Source organism: Halyomorpha halys, unplaced genomic scaffold, assembly GCF_000696795.3.
Source record: "Halyomorpha halys isolate HHAL.00 unplaced genomic scaffold, Hhal_1.1 Scaffold355.1, whole genome shotgun sequence".
Classification (NCBI taxonomy): domain Eukaryota; kingdom Metazoa; phylum Arthropoda; class Insecta; order Hemiptera; family Pentatomidae; genus Halyomorpha; species Halyomorpha halys.
Genome location: NW_027110523.1, coordinates 406,217 through 430,187, shown reverse-complemented (window position 1 = coordinate 430,187; position 23,971 = coordinate 406,217). Strand labels below are relative to the sequence as shown.

General features: G+C 28.8%; 4 protein-coding genes across 4 annotated transcripts in view; 2 read left to right on the top strand and 2 right to left on the bottom strand.

Moving 5' to 3' along the window:
• LOC136796074 (uncharacterized) overlaps window positions 1-5,715 on the bottom strand; it is a 7,888-nt gene extending 2,173 nt beyond the window's left edge. The window contains exons 1-2 of the mRNA XM_067048675.1: window positions 5,607-5,715; window positions 25-1,060 (exon numbers count right to left, since the gene is read on the bottom strand). Coding sequence (XP_066904776.1) covers window positions 25-968 — 944 coding nt within the window. The 5' untranslated portion in view covers window positions 969-1,060; window positions 5,607-5,715. The remainder of the gene's footprint in view (window positions 1-24; window positions 1,061-5,606) is intronic.
• The window catches only part of udt (protein undicht), a 36,547-nt gene extending 27,486 nt beyond the window's left edge, over window positions 1-9,061 (top strand). Inside the window, exon 12 of the mRNA XM_067048682.1 lies at window positions 8,975-9,061. Coding sequence (XP_066904783.1) covers window positions 8,975-8,984 — 10 coding nt within the window. The 3' untranslated portion in view covers window positions 8,985-9,061. The remainder of the gene's footprint in view (window positions 1-8,974) is intronic.
• On the top strand, window positions 8,975-10,636 carry LOC106681649 (cyclin-dependent kinases regulatory subunit 1). The gene is made up of 3 exons (XM_014422088.2): window positions 8,975-9,114; window positions 9,685-9,812; window positions 10,388-10,636. The coding sequence occupies exons 1-3, from the start codon at window positions 9,056-9,058 to the stop codon at window positions 10,435-10,437; spliced, it is 237 nt and encodes a 78-aa protein (XP_014277574.1). The 5' UTR covers window positions 8,975-9,055; the 3' UTR covers window positions 10,438-10,636.
• Window positions 10,637-12,463: 1,827 nt separating this feature from the next.
• Window positions 12,464-23,971, bottom strand: part of Keap1 (kelch like ECH associated protein 1) — a gene marked incomplete in the record, with an annotated part of 19,446 nt that continues 7,938 nt past the window's right edge. Inside the window, 7 exon segments of the mRNA XM_067048681.1 lie at window positions 12,464-17,025; window positions 17,685-17,858; window positions 19,871-20,017; window positions 21,064-21,122; window positions 22,199-22,339; window positions 22,872-22,942; window positions 23,103-23,294. Of these exon segments, the coding sequence (XP_066904782.1) occupies window positions 16,886-17,025; window positions 17,685-17,858; window positions 19,871-20,017; window positions 21,064-21,122; window positions 22,199-22,339; window positions 22,872-22,942; window positions 23,103-23,294 (924 nt within the window).

Sequence of the window (23,971 nt, the reverse complement as noted above, 5' to 3'; positions counted from 1 at the left end):
GACATACCGACATGCGGTGTGTACCTACGAAGATGGTTATTTTTTGAAGAAATTTCTGCTTCAGAATTGTGAGTGAAAGTGTTCACACCATGAGTTTCGAGATGGTCGTAGCTAAGACTGTTCGACTGAGTTGACTGTTGGATTAGATTGGGCTGTATTGCTTTATATTTCCTGTGCGTCACCAGTTGATGAGGATATACTGTATTATCTCTTCCACTTTGCGGAGGAATGGGTAACCTTCGCCTCGAAGGGTTGTGCAGATTCTCAGCAACTTTCGGTCTGTCAAAAGGGAACTGACATCGTGATGGCTTTTTAATCTTTGTATTCAGATGTTCCTCTTGAATATTCATTGTTATCGAAGAATTTGTTAAAATCCGACGAAATGTTACATTTGTCTTGGAAAGGCTTTGTACCGTGTTTATGATTTCAATACCTGATGTGCTCTGAGTGGCCCCGCGAATATCTTGGAGGGTATTATTTACACTATAACACTTCAAATCAGAATCACTAGTAGATAGTTTTTTACGGAGCTCTGGCGAATTTGGATGGCTTTGCTCCAGTTTCATTGTTCTTGTGAAGTAGTGCTGTAGATGGTATATTTCGTGCAAAGATTGGGTGGATTCAGCCGAACAACAATTGGATGTGGTCAAGCATGATGGCAAACTTTCTTCACTAGCAAAGTCATTATACAAATCCTCTTTTGAACGATGCGAGCACTCCCATTCATTGGGGGATTGCTCGTCAAACCTGACTAACGGAAGGTTTTGAGAAGATTTCCATTTTTTGGTCGAATCCTTATCAGTATTCGAGGACGATTCTGTGTTTTCTGCTCTTTCGGGATCTATTTCGAGCTCTTCTGATCGGTCCTCGGATGATAAAGAGCTCACATCCGTTTTAGACCATGATCTTAATGATGGTAATTTTAAATCTCTGAGCCATTGCTGAATGCGTGCAGCTTTTGATTCCATCTCGACACTCAAAGTCACTTAGAAGTATCCCTTGGGCTCAAATCGTTTTATCTTCCTTTATTGAGAGCGTCAAGAGTAATTGGAGCCCAAACCTACAACAAAGTCGAATTAATTATTAATACAATACTTCTGTTGAACATTTAAAATACAAATGCATTAAAAAAAAAAATCAATGATGATGAATTCATGATTTTTTCCCACAAAGTCCCAATTCTATGTAGGTGGCATAGGGTTTTAAAAAATATTTTTTTAATTTTAATTGATTATAATTAAACTCTAACATTAAAAACTGTAGAGTATCTCTTTATCTTAGAATCTTTCCGTTCTTAAGTAAGGCCCATCACAATGCTGAGGATAAAAGAAAAGTGTCCTTCTAACCGGAGGGTATTTTTTTCCCGATCGAATCGGGGGGAAAAAAAAAATTTTGCTTTTGATTCTGCTATAGTTAAAAAGCTTGTGTACAGGGTGGACGTCTCCATATTTCATTTATCGAATGAAACCGAGATTTCGATGAGTTTTGGTTGTTTCCCAATGCTGTTTCTAATGGTCCGCTTTTATCGATTATTTTTTCTGTAGAAACGTTGTGTTAAAGCTACCTCAAATTTACGATGTCTTTTTGGAAGAAAGCTTTAAAAAACAAAAACAAGGTGGCTCGGGTATAAGCATTTGTTTGGCTAAGTTACCAATTGAAAACATGAACATAAAATAAACAAAAGAGATAGCATAAAAGCAAAATAAAAAGGCCTTTTAGACAAAAATAAAAATAGCTAAAAACAAAAGAAACAAATTTACAAAATCAATAGATATATAAAATAAATACTGGTCGATAGTCTTGAAGAAAAATTATTAAATATGGGGTTAATACGTTGTTTTGAATAAAGTTTATTTTTTTCAACTGAGTATCGAGTGGTGTATGGCAAACAAAAGTGGAAACGGGGTTGTCCCATTCTGTTAAAAAGTTCCTCAATTTATATGTGAAATTATATATGAATAGATGATATATGAAAATATTAATTAAGAATAATTTTGACTTTTTATCTTTTTTTAATATTATTAAAAAAAAAACAATTAAGCAAATAGTTAAATTTGAGGCAGGTTATGATAGGTGGATATATTTTATTTAATTCTCCAAACGATTAATACTAGAGATTTTTTCCTGAAACTCAGTCGCCTAAATTTGCAAGTTAGATTAGAAAAATAAATCTGACTATCAGAGCTATATATAGTCAAGAAGATTTTTTGCCCATAGTTTTTCGGATAATATTTAAGGATATTGATCGAAATTCCGGTAATTTTTGTTAAATTAGTAAAAAGGCTTCAATGATAAAAACATTAAAAACTATTTTGGAAGAAGATAGTTAACCCTATGAAGTAGATTGTTGGAAGATAGCCCGGATGGCGGTCAATAAAGGTGTCAGAATAGTAAAAGAAAACTATTGTTAATCAACGTTTCGCCCCACTTTGATGGGCTTCGTCATATCTGCTAGATTGAAATAAAGATAAATACTATATCTGAATGAAGATGACATTCTTCAGTTGCCATATTTGTTTAAATCTGACATCCCTGACGAAGTGGGGCAGGGCAATAAATAGTTTTAAATTATAACAATAAATAGTTTTCTCTTACTATGTTGATACCTTTATTGACCGCCATCCGGATTAGCTTCCTACAAATTAAAATCTAAAGCTTCACTCTCATAAATTCAACTCTTTATTCATATAAATTATTATAGTAATGTTAATATTAAAGTTTTTATGAAAATAAACATATTCCAGACGTGAATAATGAATCAGTTAATAATCCATGAGATTATTATATATTCGCAAGCTTCTGATTCCATTGAATATTTTTTTATAAATATTTTCAAAATACTTTTGGCAATGATCGTAAGGCAGATAACATCATAAGAAAATTATAACGATTCCAATGATACCAAAAGTTCTCTTAATCAGGAAACGTAGTTTTCCAATTTACAAGTAGGACGAAAAAGCTAATTATTTCAGCAACAACAGGTGGCTATAACAATACATCCCTTTTCTATATTTCAAGGTGGAAATGAAGGTAGAATATTTAACTTAGGTACGTAATTATTTATGATTCCCTTAAGCACAAGACAGTTGCTGTTATACATTTTCAAAAAACTAATAACTTTTCTGATGGCCAAATTTACAAATTCTTTAAAAGATTTTCTTTTTTTTTTTCCAATGGAACTGCTGCACAATAATAAAACAAAACAATTTCATAAGGAAGAGTTTCAATTGGCCCCAGAGTGTCACTTTTTGCCACATCGTCATGAAACTTTATATAGCAGTCATACAAGTATAAAACTGGCAGCTTATCTCAGTCTGCAAAGACAAAATGAGAATCTAATCAAAACCCCATTACTGCTTTTTGACTTGGCAGCAGAAAACATTACCAACGTAAACTAAGTGGCTTTTTAGCCAGTATAAAGAAATTATAGAATAAGAATTTTTGTTGAAAAATTTTCTTACAAAGAAATCCACTCATACCTTGCGTTCATTCCCAAAAATAACCAAAATATTTGTGAAAAAAAAATTTCAACTGAATTCTCGGCTTATTAATTGAATCATTATCCAGGTCTGGGTTATTATTATTTTTTTTTCATGAAAATTTTAATATTAAGATTCCTGTAACAATTAATATGAATGAAAAGTTATAAAAAAAAAAAAATCTTACTATTATATTAAACATGTAAGGCCGACCAGGGCCCTGTTTCATAATTAAGTACAAACTAATACTATTTGTCGATTTAACTTAATACAATTACACAGACTTGTACAATAGTAACTTGTACTTTAGTACTTTTTAACTCCTGTAATATCACTAATAGTCCTCCCTATTATGAAAAAAAAAATTAGTATTAGTGTAATTAACTCGTTGTTTCTATACTTGTATTTTTAACTAATACTATTTATTAGCTTTCATTATGAAACAGGGCCCAGGTCGATCTTGTATTGAATATAAATTAGGATAAAAAATTAAGAGTTGAATTTATGAGAGTGTCAGCTTTAGTTTTTAACATTGAAACCATTTCCTTCCCACATTTATATTAGGCCCTATGATCTACATCAACACAAACCATTCAAGGAATAAATTTTAAACTATGTACTTTCTGAGAAAATAAAAATAAAAATTTTAAATTTGGTTTTGAGAAATGTTGACGTATTCTAGCCTCTAATAGTATTGTTTATCATTTGAAAGGACGCGGAATATACTGTAAAATGATACTCATCCCGTATCTCCAGGTAAATTAGTGAAACTTATATAACAATTCTAAAATTTGTCGTTCTTTGTTTTTCACCCCATTTATGAGGACCTGAATTTTCTATAACTCAAAAAAACGAGTAGAAATACCTCAATAAAATTTTACATCTCTCCAAGTCTTTAACTATACAATATCTGTGCAAAATATGAAGAAATAATGAGATGGTAAGTTTCAAAATTTTGTTGAGCTGGCGAGAAATGAACCATGCCTCTTTCTATCATTATACTATAATAATATATTAAGTTTTATAACTTATCCATAAATTTAAATAAAATTATTAAGGTATAAAAAGGTCTTTACTTTTTTAATATTGTTTTTCGTTGGTAAATGCCAAGTTGTCAGAAAGAATTGCTTTAACACCATCTTGCATTTCCTCTTTAAAAAATAAATAAATAATAGTAATTTAACTGGACTTTTTTTATTTAAAAAAAAAAAAAGATCGATGTTTACTATCATTATAGACGTTAATGAAAGAAACTTTGTCCTTCTAAAAACACGCTAGTTACATTGGTCTACAAAATGAAACTGGTTTTGGCAGTTTAACGAAAAAGGTTAGTTAATGATTTCCTTTATTACTATGTTCTACGAACTTTAACTTAAACATTCCTTGGTAATTTTTTGTTGGTTTCAAAACACACCGTTTTATTACTTCATATCTACTAGTGGTCTCTTGAAGACAGCTTAGAACAATCTAAGTGATTGTTTCTAATTTTTGAGGATAAGTTATAACATTCCGCTAAAACAATTCAACAATACTAAAAATTTTGAACTTTTGAGTACTTCTGTTTTACATAAAATAATCTTTCTTATGTTACAACATTTATGTGGGTAAACTTTTATGTAAATTAAAATTCATGGAAAACTTTTAAAAAAATTATTCTACGAGATTACCAACATATTATCTTAGAAGCAACTTCTAATATATAAATTGTATATTATGCAAGTCTTTTTATTTTTATGTTAATTAAGTTTTTGGGGTATATATATTTTGAAGAACCAATTTATGAATTCTTAATTAAAATATTTAAAATAAAATACCCGCATATTTCATTTACTTAGCGTTCACCAGCGACTCGAGAAGAGATCTGTTATTTTGAATGACCACTTAAAATCTTTGTTCTTGTTAGAATCATTTAATAAATTCAAACTAAGGATCCGTCAAAATAACAAGTAGTATGGTTCGAAATATAACTCCTTCTTTTTTTTTTGTTAATGATTGTACAATCATTAACAATAAAAAAATAAATTTATTTTTAAACTGCCTATGATTGGTACATGTACCCTAAATTTGAGATATACACTATATTAGATATTGATGTAGAAACATGTAAGATGACATAGTCAAACATACCAGAGGCCGAAAGTACCTTGGTGATAGCCCGCGAACTAGTTCTTCCCCAACTGTCCCTGGTAGCTATGCACTGAGTGCACTCAAAGCACAGCGCAGGCCAAATGCATCCCTCTCATCTCGGGTTATATCCCGTCTTACAAACCTAATTGCATAAATAGTTCTTATTTCAGTTTTAAAGCAAACACAAAACAGTAGTGCTCGTAGCAAGATTTTTATTTTTAATTATATTTAATAATTTAAATAAAGAAAATTACGAACTTATAATGGACGGGACCCACTGAACCGATTCATTATTTTTAAATTATTTTAATTTTTTTTTTTTTCTAAACGTAATATGCACAATAGATACTGTTTTGCTTCGGGATACATTCCTATATCAATTATTTTCCCATGGTTACTTGTAAATATCAGCTTTTATATTTTAATAAAAAATAAACCTATAAGAAAAAAAACTCAAAATATTTTTTAAATACAGATCGTTTAAAAATAAAATACAAATAGATTAAAAAAATATATAGATTTTTAAAATAGAATACAGAGCATTTATTAATGATATTTGCAGTAATGTATGTTTGGTCCTCTTATGTTTGTATTTACGGGTTGTTGTTTTTGTATAATTTCCTATGTGGGATAATAAGGGGATTGAAAAAAAAAATTATATGTAAATGTCAATATATAAACATGTATATTGTCTATTTTATGTAGTTCTGAATGCTTCTTAGCTCTGACTCTTTTTCAAAATGTATTATCTACCAATTACATACTATTTTATTTTTGAAAAGCAAGTCTGAGTAGGACAGTTTTGTTACTACGTTCTCTGTATTACTATTTTTGCTAAATGCTCTATAACTTAAAAACGAGTAGAAATACCTCAATAAAATTTCACATCTCTCCAAGTCTTGAAACTTACATGAGGGGGTAAGTTTCAAAATCTTGTTTAGTTGACAAGGAATGAACCATACCTCTTTCTATCTTTATACTATAATAATATATTATGTTTTATAACTCATCCATAAATTTAAATAAAGTTATTAAGGTATAAAAAGGCCTTTACTTTTTTAATATTGTTTTTCACTGGTAAATGGCAAGTTTAAATAAATTTGTTACTACAGTCTCTGTATTACTATTCTTAAATAATGTTTCGATATGGAACCTATTCGTCTCAGAAATGGAGTTCATTACAATATGGCTATTTTTTTTTTAATGAACAGTACTTCATTTTTTGAAACGACACATTAGAGATTTTGGGGCTTGTATATTAATTCTGATCCGCTTTCTTAGCCTAACTCAAATGAACTAGGGCTCTCGTCCACTGGGAAAGAAAAGGTGTGAATTCGTGCAAACGACGTTCCTGAGAAATTGTGCGAATGATTATTGTCCGTTGCTTCAGTATTCCTCTGGATTCGTAGTGGACGGGATGGCTTTTGGAACGTTTTCCTGGCGATTAATTTTTCGCTATGGAATTATCACTTTTGATTCATCGACGTATCAGGCACAGATGATATAGAAGAAGACGGAAAATGCGTTTGAATCGTTCGTCCGAATTCGAATTGATTTCGCAGCTTTCTGCTCCCAGTGGACAACAGTCCTTACGTTGTAGGAATCGATTACCGATTTCATTTCTTTTTGAAATGATAAATATCTTGGATGTATTGTTTTTTGTTTCATTGGTATTTATTTTTTCTTAAATAAGTTTAGGAAGTGTTCTGGATAGTCATATATCATGATTACCCCTACAGCTGCATAAGCAACAAAACCTTTTACCATCTCAAAGTCACGGTTAAAAACTGTGACCTCTGTCACGCGAATGTTTTTTTATGAAATTAAAACTTTCCTCATGTACCAGAATATATTTAAAAATATTGATAGTGTGATTTCTGCTCTGCGTTTGTAATCATCAGAGAAAAAAACTTTTAATTATATGAAAAAACTTTTTAACATTTATAGGGATAATAGGAGATGCGAACCTGGCTAGATCCGCTTGTGTCCTGAGGTTAGGGATGTTTTGTTGGCAAATCGTTTGATCCTACTCATATCTATTAATGTCTTATGTGGATTTATGCCTTAAATGATAATATGTGATCTCCAGTCTTTGAAAATATATTGATAAATGAAAATAATATCTTAGTAGTCAGCCTGATCTTAGTGTATCATTTTATTTTCTTAGCCTTAATCTAGTTTCAGTCCACTTCGGTATATCTTCTAAATTTGTCAGTCACGTATACTTAGTATCATATGACTGTCAGTATTTTTTGGGTGTGTCTATGTCTATTTCTGTATCGTACCTAAATAAAAAATGGTAATGTTGGAAGATCGCTGATTGACCGTGCGTATTATTAATAAATGGTAACTAATCACCAGGGAACATTCCTATTATTAACTTTAACCTAAATCCGAGACCCTAGGGCATAGTCTACTCCCCCTTTGTTAGCTCCACTTACACCTTTAAGGGAGAGTGGGGTATGCCACCCACCCTAATTAAGACAATGAGTAGCTAAATCAACAGAATCTTAGTCATTAACTGGGAGTTGCAGAAGGTCCAGAGATGAATATAAAAAGGTATGGTTTTACAAATGTAGGCTTGCTATTTCAGTCCTTTCGCATTTTCTAGGCTCGAAATAGAAGATTGGAATCGAAAGTATTTATAATCTCATTCTCGTCTTTTTAAAGTGAATAGGGACCGTATAAAAAATCGGGGGAAAAGAAGAAAATCTTAAAATGTTTGAGTATCATATATATATATGGCGTAATGTAGCTATAAATGGGGGCATTTGTAGCTGAGAGTTAGAGCGTCAACTTTAACTGCCTCGTTACTGCAGCGGCACCGATTCAAAAGCGGCCGGGGGTGTCAACTTTATTCCCCTCCATGGTTAGAATAGGTTGATTACCCCCAGATATATACCCCCCCCCCATTCGAATGACCAGGAAAGTGCTCATTAAAAAAATGTAGCTATAAATGAATGTATTTACAAACCTGACACGCTTGATATTATATTTTAACAAATAGCAAGTTGAACGAACAGGTGATAAGAATTTCAATGCCTAATATATTATATTTCCTATTTGACTATTAGGTATCGTAAAATATTAAGGTATCTTGGTGGTTATAGAATTGCAAGTTACAATTAAATAAATACTCTGATCTAGAGCCCTTAGATCTCTAGACTAGAGGTACATAAATTAAAGAATTTAACAGCAAATAGTATCTCTTTGGAACCTTGTTCTTTGAAGCTCTTTTGATTGGTAACTTTCCCTCCACAAGTATTTGTTATTTGATTGAAGTGTTGAGTTTGCAGTTTTCCTATCTAATTTGTAAGTTTATTCTTTGATGAGTGATATCGGCTATACATAATTATTTTTGTTTTTAGGTTATTTTGAAAATCATTTCAACGTTTTTTATTGAAACCGCTCTCGTTTAGTTAGTAGTTTCTAATTTATCACTATTAATTATGCCAGCTGACCAGATTCAATATTCTGATAGATACCAAGATGACAAATACGAATACAGGTAAGATGAAATTTTTTCTTTATTAATTTGTAAATTATTAAAATTTAGATTAAATTCTTGTCAATGCCTATCTATACCTTTGTGTTGGGAAAACACATCTAATTAAATAATTTTTTATTCCCTGTTTAAATATTTATATTCTATTAGGTATATAAGCTTCCTTGAACAATTCAAAGAAACTGTTAGAATTCTTTGTTTTAAAAATTAATTCTAATTTGGGAAATAATAGATTTTACTTTGAGTATGTGATCCTAATTTCCGTGCCACCATTATTATTCTTTTTTTTCTCCTGGAATTTTATTATCTTTTTCCTTATATTTTCTTCACAAGTTTCAGGAGACTTATTCAAAGAGACTTTAGAATCTGTGGATGTAATATAGAGAAGATAAAAATAGATAGTCTTTAAAGAACATAATTAACTGAAATGCAACCCATGAATGAAACATAATTTACATATTCAAATTTTTTCTCTATTATTTTTAATAGTATATATGCTTATTTACATATTTATTTATACCTAAATAATCACAAAAATAATACTCTTCTATTTAAATTAAATTTGTTGTATAGGCATGTGTCTCTTCCTCCAGACATCACAAAACTTGTGCCTAAAAACCATCGTATGACTGAAACAGAATGGCGGAATCTTGGCATTCAACAGAGTACTGGTTGGGTTCAGTATATGAGCCATAACCCAGGTAAATGTAATGCTTAGTATAAATAAATTATATTCTTAATTTTATATTTTGATGAATGTTTCTCTAATAGATATTTAAAAACAAAGTAAGCTAAAATTTCAGTAATGGTGTACAAAACGAGCTCCAGCCACAGAAACTTCAAAACATGTATTAAGAATGCCAAAACTTAAACTGACCTCCACAGAATAGGTTTCCTTTGGGGTTTGTTTATCCTTAGTGGGAGCTGTAATCTAATTAAAGCAGTAATAACATTAACCTATGTAGGATTTTTCTTTATTCATTTCCCGTCTTAAGCATGTTTTGTACAGTTGTGCCTAATCTTCTGTCTTGAAAAATTATTCTTAAAAAGTTTTGTTCATGAAATGAAGTTTATCTAATGACCCCTATCTGGTCCCCGAGACATAAAAAATTTAGAGAACACCTTTAAACTAAAAAAGGCATTTAAAAAGATTATTGTTAAAGTAACTTTTTTAACCTCCTCCTCCCCCCCCCCCAAAAAAACTGTATAGAATTCGAAGTGATGTTCATTATTCACTTTCTTCGAGACAGTTAACTATTCTATTTTTTTTTTTCAGAACCACATATTCTGATGTTCAGGCGGCCAAAACCTAATGGAGAATCATAACTATAGGTTATTCAATGTGATTGTGTTGTGAATACATTGTGCATTGTATTATTGTATAAAATATATGCTAATTATATTTTTGTTTAACATAGTGTTTTTTTATTGTCTTGTAAAGTTGATACTTTAAGTTACTTGCTCACTGAAATGAAAACAAAAAACAAAGTAAGGCTGTTATATATATAATAAAAGAAATACGATACCTCTTGTTTTACTGTAACTTATCCTATTAAGTTGCCATTCTTACAGTTAGCAAAACTGATAATATTTTATTATAAATTGATTTAAAATTTTTATTCTAGTTTACTCTTAATTTCCTAAAAAACTAATACTAATTAACACTTTTTTCTGTATAACTTTTTAGTCACACACATACCCAACTATTTAAAAGCACTTGAGATTAATGTACTTGGTAATGGATTTTGATGAGAACATAATGACTTGCACCACTTTCATATATTATCATAGGACTATAAGATGACATATAGAAAATTACATAAAAATGAACACAGTAAAATATTAATAACAAATGAGGTAATGCATAATAAAAATTAAATTGTGCTGCTGCAATAATTAATGAAGAGTGCGGAGGAAATATGTAAATCCGTTTGTTTTTCTTCTTTAGTGCTATCTATTTCAGTTTTATGAAAGATTTAAAAACAACTATACATTCATTTGATGAAATGAGTTGTCCTTGATAAAACAATACTATGGAAGAAGTAAAGGTAGGTTAATTTATTTTATTTAGTATAATAAAAAGTATAAAATTGTAACTAATCGTTTACTGAATAAAATAATAAAAATTGTTAAATTGAAAGGAAAGAAATAATTAGAAAGAGAATATAGTACAAGTATTGCGTGGAGGGGGAGAGAGGGTGGCGATTGAATCATAGAAATATATTGAAAAAAAAAAAATGATATGGGAAAATGGTTATCTTCAGTCTATGCAATGGCAACAAACAACAAAATGACTAATATACAAGTGAAAGATAAAATATATTAAGCACTATAACTTATTGATAACAAAGTCCTAACCTGGTGAAGATAGGTTTTGATAATTATGTGAATATAAGAAAATTGGTACATTAACAATATAAATATTTTTCGAAAATTATTGAAAGAAATTGTGTGATATTGATCGATAAATCGATTTGTTTTTAAAGATAACTGACTTGGGCAATAAGGTTGCAATAGGAAGAAAGGATTTTTAATAATTTGGACAAATCAATCGCAAGGTATGTTGGTAGAAATATAGTGTTATGTATTGAGTGAATTGTAAGTAAATAATATATTTTAGATGCCTCCTGAGGCCGAAACACTGAAGAAAAATAAACAAAGATAAAGATCAAAAGATTTTGTGTTTTAATTTTAATGGAAACGTTTGTCTATTGTCTGAAGGTCAGAGTGTGAGTTAATCTGTTATAAATGGAGGTTAAATACTATATAAATTTATATTCATAATAGTTTTTACTTTTGTTTAGACACTATGCTACCATTATTTAACAAGCATTCGCGAATGGTTTACTTCCACCTTCCACCCTGCCCTTCAAACACATATCAATAATAAAGTTAAGTAATATTTTATCTGAAATAATTGATCCAATTAATAAACAAGAACGTGGCCCTCTAAAAGAAATTTTTAAAAATATTGATGGAATGCTGATGTTTTGGTCTACATTGCTGTTCTTCATCAAGGCTACAAAGAAGAAGATAAAATGAATATGAAATTTAATACTTCTTATCACAAGCAATATTTATTTAAACAGCATTTAAGATATGAAAATGAAGTTTTATTTAGTATGAGAGAAACAAAAAGCCATCTTAAGCATAAAGGATATGCAGGATGACTAATCCAAACTTTCGCCAGTAACCTTCCTTTGAAAGACTATAGGTGTCTCACTACCTCTTCCCCAATGTTAAATAAAAAAAAAATATTCAGCAGGATATGGCTTTCAGAATTACCTTGTGGTGTAGTTTGAAAGTGATTTATTACTTTAACGAGAATAATATTAAAATAAATAAAAATGTCTTGAAAAATATATGACTTTTATTAAGAGCAAAATGTTTTATTTTTCGACAGTTCTTTGTTTTAATGAAATAATAATTATACATATACACATATAATTGAGAATAACACTAAAATCACAACTAAAATGTTAATCATAAATTGCTTCCAACTCGTATCACTACCACATTGGTGTATAAACAATATTTAAAAATTTCTAATTTATCTAATGGCACCAATGTGATAAATTTAATTATTTTTTATAACAATTATTCTTAGCCCAACTAATAATACAAGTGTTATCACATTTTTGCACTTATTCTATGTGGTTTTGGCCCTGTAAACTCGTTTTGTATTGCTGGAGTATGAATAAAAAGTTCAATCAAAAAATACTTTTCCTTAACTATTCTAAAAAATAAAAATATATTATAATAGCAGAGGATAAAGGATACTGTTAGTGAAAAAAAATTGTATAACACATAAATGTAATGGATGAATTAATTAATTTCACATTTATCATCTAAAATCACTACTTTCATGTACATCTACCAAATAATAATCCTTTTGACATTAAATAAAAAATAACATTCTTTATACAGGATCTGTACAAGATGTGTAAGAACATCATTTTAAAAATATTTACAAATAAATATAGCCATATCTATAAAAATAAATATATATATAGTTGCATATGTATATACAATATTTGGAATTATTATAATTTGAAAGAGGAACAAAGTTAGCATGAAACCCTTAAGTTATATTTAAAAGTTTCATAGTTCGATATCGTATTTATTATAAAATGAAAATTATCTTCCACCACCTTACTGGAACAACTTTGAATCAGTGACCTTCATAAAACAGTTTACTATTTTTCTTGCCATGTAACGAACTCTTTAGTTTAGTAATTTTTAACATTAAAAAGCACTTCAGAGGTTTGAAAGAAACTACTATCATTGGTTTTCACTTCAAATTTGGCAAACTGCCTCAAAAATGGTCTGAATTCATATAAAGTTTAAAAGAATGAAGAATTATTGTCCAGAAAATTTAATAATTAAATGATAGGAACTATGGTTTTGGTCACATTGCCTTTAAGAAACCTAATGCACCTAGTGTTTGGCAAAAAGTAATTGCCATTACAATTACTTGTAATAAACCACTTTATTAGTAATAATAGTTAAAAATTACAATAATAAGTCAAACCAAGGTAATCACTACATTTGACTTTAATTAGTAGTTCCAATTACTTATCGCCCCACACTGAGTGCGTCCCATGTTGAGATTTAGTTCTTCAATTTATTTTCTTCTCTATAATTCATTTAATCAACCCTGGTTTGATTTATTTATGTGTCAACATCTTAGGGAAAGTTACTAATTGTTTTAAGGTTCAAGAGAGTAGCTAGTTAATGAAATGTATAAGAATCACTGAAAATGGCCATAATTTAACTATTGAGTGCTAGAACTGTGCTAAATGAGTTCTGGAGAAAATGTTAGAAAACAAAGGATTTCAATTAATTAGTTTGTTCACTAGAACAGAAAATTCGGACAATGAATATTACAGAAATATTTTTAATACATAATCAAGTATGACTTTTTATCTTTTGAGTCGAAATAAGAATAAAACTAATGACAATGGTGATTTTTAAAACTAAGACAATAAAATTGATTTCACCACTTGTGATTAACAAATTGAGAACATTCTTCCCACTAAAACCTATTTAACTTTTATGAAATATATCACGCCTTGGTGAGCAAAAGTGACTCTACTGAAAAACCTCACTGTTGAAGAATGGAAAAGAAAAAACTGAAATTAGTAACCGTTATGATTGACTAAGTTTTTATCCAACTATAACTAGGAAAATTTTTGGAAACTTTATTTTTTAAAAAGTGTCACTTTTCTCACCAGAATGCTATTTCTATGAGAATAAAAAATTTGTGAAAAAATCTTAGATTTGATAATTTGGGTGCCTCAACCACAAAAATATAAAATTGAGTAAACTTGAAAAATAACACTATATGGAATGTAAATCGTCTATTAGTATTGTGAATTTGAGAGAAAGGTCAAATAGTTTTGTAATATATTGTACGCAAAAATGTGAAACTATGATGCTGTAACATATCATTTGCGATATTGTTATAAAAAAAAGTATACAAAATAAAATATCTAAACCAAGAAGTTTTGGATTTATGTGATTCCACATTTTTGCCAAAAATATTTTAAATTTAACAGAAATAATGGAGAATTGATCCCGTATAACTTTATATTGGTCTCTTACTTCAAATGAACAAATATCTAATTACACAGGCTAAAAATTATCCTTACACTAATCCCTTTTAATAAAAAATAAAATTGTATAATTACCTTAAATTGTCAATAAACAAATAACAATCAATTAGTAACATAATAGAAGTAGTAAAATATAACCTTTCTCCTAATTCATTTACTAAATATATTTTTAACAATTGAATCAAAATTATAAGCTAATTTAAATTTTTAATGCTATTAAAATGACACACTGAGGCAAATAAATAAAATGGCTACCAAATACGATGTTGGGAACAGGCCCAGGGGGTAGGAGACCAAAAAATTTGTTTAACAAATACATGAAAAAAAAAAATCATTACAATCTATAATAAATAAAATTACATAATTTTATTATACTCTGACGCTGTAACCTAAAACTTATAAATATGTATGCTGTATATAGTCTAAAGAGAAAATAAAACGTTGCCTATTGAGTCTAGGTTAGCAAGAACATTGAAAAATTGTTGTGAATAATTGTAACAAATAATTCAACCCCTACTAGTGTTATTAAAAACAGTTCACTAAAGCAATTAATAAATTATATAACCATTATTAAGTAATTTTGTACAAAGTATTGTGTTGTAATTTATACAAATCCGTAAACTCTTCTTATCATAATGCAGTAATAAATTTCAGTTACATAATGCCTTATTCAATATATTAATATTATTGACTAAAATGAAAAACATGAAATATTAATAATAATTTAAGGTAAAATTTTGTTTGTGCCTCAGTGTGAGTAGCACCAACAATACATAAGTATTACAACACAAAAAGTTTAATTTTTGTTTGCTGGTGAGGTCGATAGAAAACGAATATGGAAAAGTTTGACAAATAATATAAATTTTTAAATTATGGTAATCTGTTTTTAAATATTTATAGTTTTATTAAAACCAAAGATCGAGGAATAGCTTTGTGATGAAATTTCTTCATATAATTCAAATTGTTTTATACATATCCATGGTTACATAGATGCTACTATAAACTGATAAAAATAATGTTTTTTTCACTGAAATTGGTTAAATCTAAAATGCACAATAATCAAAATCACAAACAATAAACATGATAATAATATTTTTGATGGAGTGACAAGAAAATATGAACACTGTACAGAAGATTCCCGAATGTTGTTCTGAGCAGTTAATGCTCCCCATCTTTATATTAGTCATAACTAAAGACTGGATTTTCGTGAAATTGCATCTTTTGTCCAATATCTTCAAATTCTGCCATACCTTGACAAGAATTCGAATCATGGAAAATACTTTCAAATAACACTAATTTCATATAGCACGTTTTGGAGTTTTTCCACCATATGAATGGTTGAGTTAAAAAAAAAAAAAAAATGAGGAATGTTCTTGGAATAGTATTAACCAGTTGTTTTAGGTAACTATGAAAAAGTCTCTAAAATAGGTTTAATACAGAGAAAGTTCAGTTTTATGTTGTTGTTTTTTTCTTTTGTCGGACTTTGTTGTAAATAGAGAATTTCAATTTCATTTAAAATATTATTATAGTATGTTATTTCTGATATAAATTAAACTTTTTAAAGCTTATCAACCTAGAGTTATTGTTTGTTAGTTGTTTGGTAAATGGTATATTCGTATGTAAATACACTATAGAAAAAGCTAATCGAAATAACATGCCATGTAAAGTTAAAAGGGAACTTAGCTTGCAAATCATTTCTAAAACTTAAAACTGAGATAGTTTAAAGAAGTTGAAAAATTGAATTTCAGCCTTCGTAATAGGAATATGAAGTCATCTGATTCAATTAGCATCCTCTTTGCTCTTCAATTCCAATCCATAATCATGGGCGAATTTTAGGTTTCTAATCAGAGCAGTTAGGTTTTATATGTATATTTCCCTAAACAGAGTATTTAGAGAGTAAAATTTTAAAAAATTTTTAATTTGATTCAAACAATAGTACATAAGCTTTGAGTGAATTAATTTTATAAACTAAACAATAAAATTGATTATTGCAGGATTTAGATGTTTTATACATTGTTATTATTTTAGGATTTTTACTACACAAAAATCCAGTCTCTAGTCCTAACAGACCAATCACATCAAGTTACCAATAAAATAAATAACATTGATGATACTTTAATGAAAGACTACTAAAGCACAACGATGAAAGGTTTAGTTTACTAGGTATTCGTCAGTTGATAACTGACAGCACAGGCGAGACCAGACCTGGGGCTACTCATCGTCATCCCGGTGGTCCACTGGTCCATAGAAGGGTCATACACTTCAACAACGTTCACAAACTCCTGCCCGTCATATCCGCCTTAAAAAAATTATAAAATAATTAATATCATAAATATTTTAGACGGATCTCCTTGAATAAAACTTCTAAAACGTATCAAATTCCTCAATGAGTCCTAGAGAGAATATTAAGATTTAAAATTGAACAAAAAAAAAAAGTATTGAGGAGTAGAAGGACTTTGAATGAGATTTTTTCCTTTAGATATTTGGAAACCTATTTTTTTTTACAAAATCAAAGAAATAGATTCCGAAATGGTTGAGAAAAAATGCTCTTGAAGCAAAACATTATTTCCACACTTATTGCTCAAAATTTGTAATCAAAAGTTAAGAAAATGAAAAAATAATTTTTTAATCATCTATCCCTTATTACCTTTATATTATATGGATTTATAAAAATGTAATTTGATCAAAAATTAGTTCACAGAAAAACATAATTTTCTGTAAAATTATTTTTAATTTATCATTTTCATTAATATTATTAATGAATTTTTTGAAGTCTACTCTCTTTAAGTTAACTACTCAATATCGACATGTAATGGAGTACAATCATACAAGTTACATGAAAATTAATAAAATATATTAATGATTAATGTTTTTGATAAAGTATGTCAGTAACAATTAAAACTAACCATAACAATATTTAATAAGCATACATGTTTAATATGAATTATATAATCTTACCTATTGCATAAAGCTTGTCATTAATGGCCGCTAATGAAAATGCACTCCTTGGGACTGAGAGAGGTGCGATTGGAGTCCATGTGTTATTCTCTGTGTCGTAACGCTCAGCTGTTTTCAATTGGCAATTATCATAACCCCCAACAACATAGATAAATTGTTTCAGACTAGCAACTCCTAAACATTACATACAATTTATAATTACAGGATTTTAATTTATTAAGAAATTTAATATTGTCATAAATATAAAATTAAATTAATATTGAATAAATTCTTTTTAGTAATATAGCAATATCAAATTTAATTTAATATATAAAATATGAAATTGCTATCATTATAAAAGCCCTTACTTAAGAAAATCTAGTGCTGCTCAAACTTAATTTATATTCATCTGAATCTAAAAATATTTAAATTTCTGAATTGATTCCAGTATTCTTGAGTATAAGCCTATTTAATATTAAGTATTAAGATGAGAAAAATATAGTAGTGGAAAAACAGTTATTAAATCTGATGGTTTCTTCAACCGAACACAGAGCAGCTGATGGATAATCTGATTTTCGGTGATCTGTCTGGAATAAGGGGAAATACAGGGTTACTGGTTTCTGTAGAGGCATATTTTTTAATGATAGACCAAAAAATTTCAAACTCAAAGTAATTTTGAATATTTCACTTTTCCAATGGTTAGATGTTTTTTTTTTTCAAATTAAATGGTTTTATCTGATACCCTTACTAATAAGGGAATTATAGGTAATTGTTTATAAGAAATGTAAATACTTAAAGAGTTAACTTTTAGTTTCTTCAAAACAGGTTCAATGAATAATAATGGGTATATATTTAAAACAATATTTTTTTTTTTAATTTATAAAAACTAATTTATTTTAATATTGATAATTATTCTATGAAAATATTTTAATAATTTATTTAAGTATTTTAATAATTTTTTAACAGAAGTCATTGGCTTAGCTGAAAAGCCCTTATAAACATGTTACAGCATCTGAACAGATCTTAGAAGAGATGTCTAATGTTCTGAAATTAGTTGACAACAGTTCTTCACTAACATTCTTGAAGACCATGTCAACACAAAAGTCATACTCAATACAACTGATTTATAGCTCCAACTTCAAAGATCATACTCAATACGACTAATCTACAGCCCCAACTTCAATTTCATTGAACATCTATAGGACCAACACCAGCAAAACTAGCAGAAGAAAAAAATGACACTATCCAAGAGAAACTATTTAATTTTATAAGAAAGCAAGCAGCAGTCATAACTAGGGGAGATAATGACTAGCACTAAACTTTTTTATTAAAATTTGTCCCACTACTCCTCTCATTCATAAATAAAATATTAAAATGAAAAAAAAAAAGAAAAGAAAAAATAGCAGTTAGGAATGGGTAACAAAATATTAAACAAATTCAAGATGAAGCAGATTTTTATTTTAAGTTTAAACTGACTTCATAATTCAGGTGCAAGTATGTATAATTGAAAAAAATATATTTAGTTTTGTAAATATACAAATAGTTTCCTTTTTATTTTTTTAAACTAACAATGAAACCGTGTTTATGAAAAAAAAACCTTGCGCTGTTAATTGAAAACTCGTTAGTAAATTTAATCTCAAACTCATAAATCAATTACAACACATAACTGTTAATGAAGTAAAAATTAAATTGATTTAGGAAGGCAAAACTGGACCATACTAATCCATCATTCTTTTTCTCACCTGGCGGGGGTGATCTGGGCTTAGTTGTCTAGGCACATCTCTTCAATTTGGTTCGCTTAATAAGCCCAGCAAAAATTTTCAGAAACCTGTTACAATATACTCTTTAATTTTTTGGTATTCTATTATCTGCTTTGAAAATATTAAAAAGAAAAGATGAAAAATATAGCACAGAAACCATGTTTTAATAACTGAAAGTTGTGAATTATCATAAAAACCTCTGCAGAAGACAACCAAAGGAACTACTTCTACTGTGTATTGCAGAAAAATATTTTGAACATAAAAAAGAATTTTAAAATGAATCAATAATAAGTACAAAGATAATAATATAATTAAAATTCCGTATTTACTATAAATTTCATGATAAAAAAAATTACTGCACTAAAATAAAATGAAGTGTGAAAAGCAAAGATCAGTATTCTCAATTTTTAAAATTACAACTAATAAGAAATAATTAATCATAATTACCTGCCCCTGATCGCGGAGTTGACATTTCTGCAACGAAAGTCCATGAATTTTCATCAGGATTATATCTCTCGACAGTACTCAACCTCTGCTTACCATCATATCCTCCGATGGCATACAGCAACCTGTTTACTACTGCCACTCCAACTCCTGGTTAGAAACACAATTCTTCATACAATAGTGTAAAAACAAGCCAATGATTTTTATTTGTTGTGGGGGCACCATAATTGAAGGGCTTAAATTTAAAAGAATTTGAAGGGAAAAATAATGAAAATAAAGTCTCACTTATTTATAATTAGGGGTATGTACTATCAAAAAATGGTAAAACTATTGAATGAATACTGGTGACTAGCAATGAACTAAAACCATGTAATCAGCAATCAATACACTTTCCAGGGTGTCATTCCAAGCTCAGAATCCTAAATGGCTTCGATTAGGAGGAAACTGTCAAATCCAGAGGTAAGAAACTTACTCTTGGGACAGAGCAGAACTTCCAACCTGGCTAAAATAACATGAAGTAATAAACATAGAATTATTTGTTCCATCATTGTATCCAATTGATCTGGTACAACCAACAAAGTTAAATCTTATAATCTCTCACAATCCAAGTAATTAAATATTTAAACTGAACAACAGAAAAATTATGTATAAACTAATAACAACAAAGACAGCAGATTGGAGGGGAGGTAAGAATGGCCGGAAAAGAAAACAATAGATATGAAAATTGGAAGAAAATGTAGATTTTAGAAATGGTAATAAGGAAAATTCTTGGCTTTGCATAAGCAGGCCCTCGATGAAACCAAGAATAAAAATAGATTAATAAATACATTTTTTTTAAAGCAGAAAGTAATAGGCAAGTTTGTTTTAACAACTTGAAATATTTCCAATAGCAGTCTGGAGGCAGTGATTTTTAGCTGGGTGGGTTGTGGGTCACCAGTACAGATCTGATAGATAGTTTAGAAAACTAATATGGCAGAATATTTCATTCTTAAAGGGGCATTAATTAGCAAAATAAAATTTTGTCCTACTTCAAACTTAAAAACAAAATTAAACGAGAAAATTTTAAAATTATTTTAACTTTATAATTAATTTCACATAGCATATTGTGCATAATTTTATGATTTGAATTCTTAAGATACTCGATTTGTTCAAGTAAAAATACAAGATACATAACTACTAAAATATAAGTGACTCACCAAGTCTTCTATTGTTCATAGGAGCTACCATAAACCATCTGTCCTCGTCAGGATCATATCTGTGGGGGAAAAAAAGGAGTAAGCTAAACCAATCCTTTTATTTTCTCAATTTAAATTTAAACCATGAATATTGATAGATTATCAATAGATTATTAATTAAAGATGTGTAAGAGATGAAATTAATTCAATAAACCCTTATACGAATAAATACTTTAATACATTAAGGTAAATTTAACAAACACAAGCCAAAGTTTTAAGATCTAATAATGTAATTTTTTTTTTTTAATGAAACTTATTTATTGATGTACTACAACTCAAGAAAAAAAATATATATACCAAAGTAAATTAATTTTGTAAAGCAAAGGGACGGTCATAGAGAGGCAGGAGATAAAGAGGAAAAGACATTGGAATGGTAAGGAGTTTTTGGACATTTGAATTAAAATATCTTGAAAACTAATACTAAAAGCAAGAGAAACGTTCAGTGTTATTATCATCGATAATAAATATCATTATTAATAAAATTTGAATAGATTATTTCATTTGGAGAAGTTTCACTTCTTTCGGCCAGTCCCAAGACTGCCACAATTTTTATTTAATTTATCTACTTTCATTGAACACTTTCACTTTGCTTTCTTAAGAAAATTAATGCTAGTCTAATGATCTGAATTAAAAATGTAGGATCCCTAATGATCCTATAGAAATTAATATTACGTTTATGATTTAAAAAGAAATTACATTTAATGCTAATAAAATAATATTCCAGTTTTCACTTAACACAGTTTAAAATAATATATAAGTTATTTGAATTATTCATTTTTATTTTTTTTCATAAGCAATAATTGTTTTGTTTTTTTTAGTTCTTTTCTTGACTTCATCATTACGACAAAATTTTGAGAAGTTCACCCATTATCAAGTTCATTTTTCTTAATTATGTTATTCTGATATAAAAAAAAAAAATTACAACATATTTTTATATTCAAAATATTGAATATAAGTTTTAAAACATGGCTCTTGTTTTCCATTGATCTCAAGTATTTCCATTTCCTTGTGTGTCATTTCATTAAAATCTATTTTTTTATGTCCATCTTTCCTCTTAGCATTACTCCAGTGAAGTAAATAAATAAATAGGTCCTACCTTTCAACTGTTTTATAATATTCGTTTCCTGCAGAACCTCCAACAGCATATATATGCCCGTCTAAGACTCCAACTCCTAACCTGTGCCTCGCTACTGACATTGGATGGCAAGTTCTCCAATTATCTCTGATGGGGTCGTATCTATAATATGTAAACTATATCATAGGAGGCGTATAAACCCAACTCATTACATAAAGTTTCAAGTAAATATTAAAATCTTCCAAAAGGCTTTGTCCATAAATGTATTGGTGAAACTGAAACTCCTCATTCACAAAATGTCTTTTGTAACTCCACATTAGCTTGTTTTTTGTTTTTTTTTCCAATTTTACATCCTTTCTACTTAAGTTCCTTTATTAAAGATTCTAAGCAATGACACAATGTACCTTGTTCTATTATTTAACTCAACCTTTAATTAATATCTGAGATTAATGACTAAATGCTCTAACATGAAACCATGGTTAATTTCATGATGTACTGAACTGACTAACAAAAATATTCAGAATATATTTTGAAATAACAACTATTCATTTTCATATGCTCTTTCTTGGAAAGAGAGGATTCTAAAGTAATTATATTTTGTTAACAAGTAGGAAAATAATTATGATCATTAATTAATAAAAAAAAACTTTTTTTTAATGATCTAGAAATGGATTATAAACATAACAATAGTTACCTGTCCACCCAGTCTGAATCATAGCTGCAACCAGGAGATGTGTTCCGCCCTCCAATTGCGTACAACAAACCCTTAAAAGTAAATTATAATGAAAGTTCTGAAGACTATATTTTTCAGATTTCAACAATAAACATGTTTTGAGGTACTGGACATTGTTCCAGTATTACTGGTCAAAATAATGTATATTATTGCACATATATAATATTATATTTTGTATATTACAACAAATACCTTGACAAATGCTGCTCCTAAACCAGATCTGGGCACAGCAAGTTTTGCACAAGACGACCAGGAATTATCATCTAAACAGAGAATTTCAACTGTTTCTAGTGACAGTCTTAAGTAACCACCAACGCAGTAAATGATCCGCTGGCCCCCAGGAGATCTTTCTTTAACATTAGGCTTCTTATGAAGGGTTAACTCCTAAAATCATAGTATTTTATTGTAGAAAAATAAAATTAAAGTTAGTTAAAACAAGTATAACAAAATTTTTAGCATAAAAGGAAACAGATAAAAACTTATTTTTTCATGACTTCAACTCTATTTATACATAGGGTGTTAAGAACAATATATGGTCTTAAGAAACAGATGCTATGCGACAATATTCATATTATATGTTTTTCTTAATTAATTCTTGAAACTATTATTAAGAGTGCGAACTTAAAACTATGGTACTGCTCAAGTCACTGAGGTTTAAAAAAATAAATTACTGTAGTTGAGAAAATTTTTTTTACAGGTTGTAAAACATGGTTGTATAATGTTAAGTTTTTATTGCTAGAAATATATTGAATTTTTTTAAATGTTGATTTTCTCATTCCAAGAATACTATCCACTCGCTAGATTGTGGTTCTCGTATTAGTATTATTATTTTTTTTATTTCATACCTCAATGATAACAAATTATCATGAGTGCTAACTTCACCGGGGTTCAAGAGACACCTAAGAGAAAATATACAAGCAAACAAATTTAATTAATTTATGAGGTGTAGATAGTTGACCATAGATTAATGATTGGAGAAGTTTGTCGGGGGGTGCGGTCAGCAAAGAGCAACATAAATAAACAAAATAAATAAATATGATTTTGTTTATTTATGTTGTTCT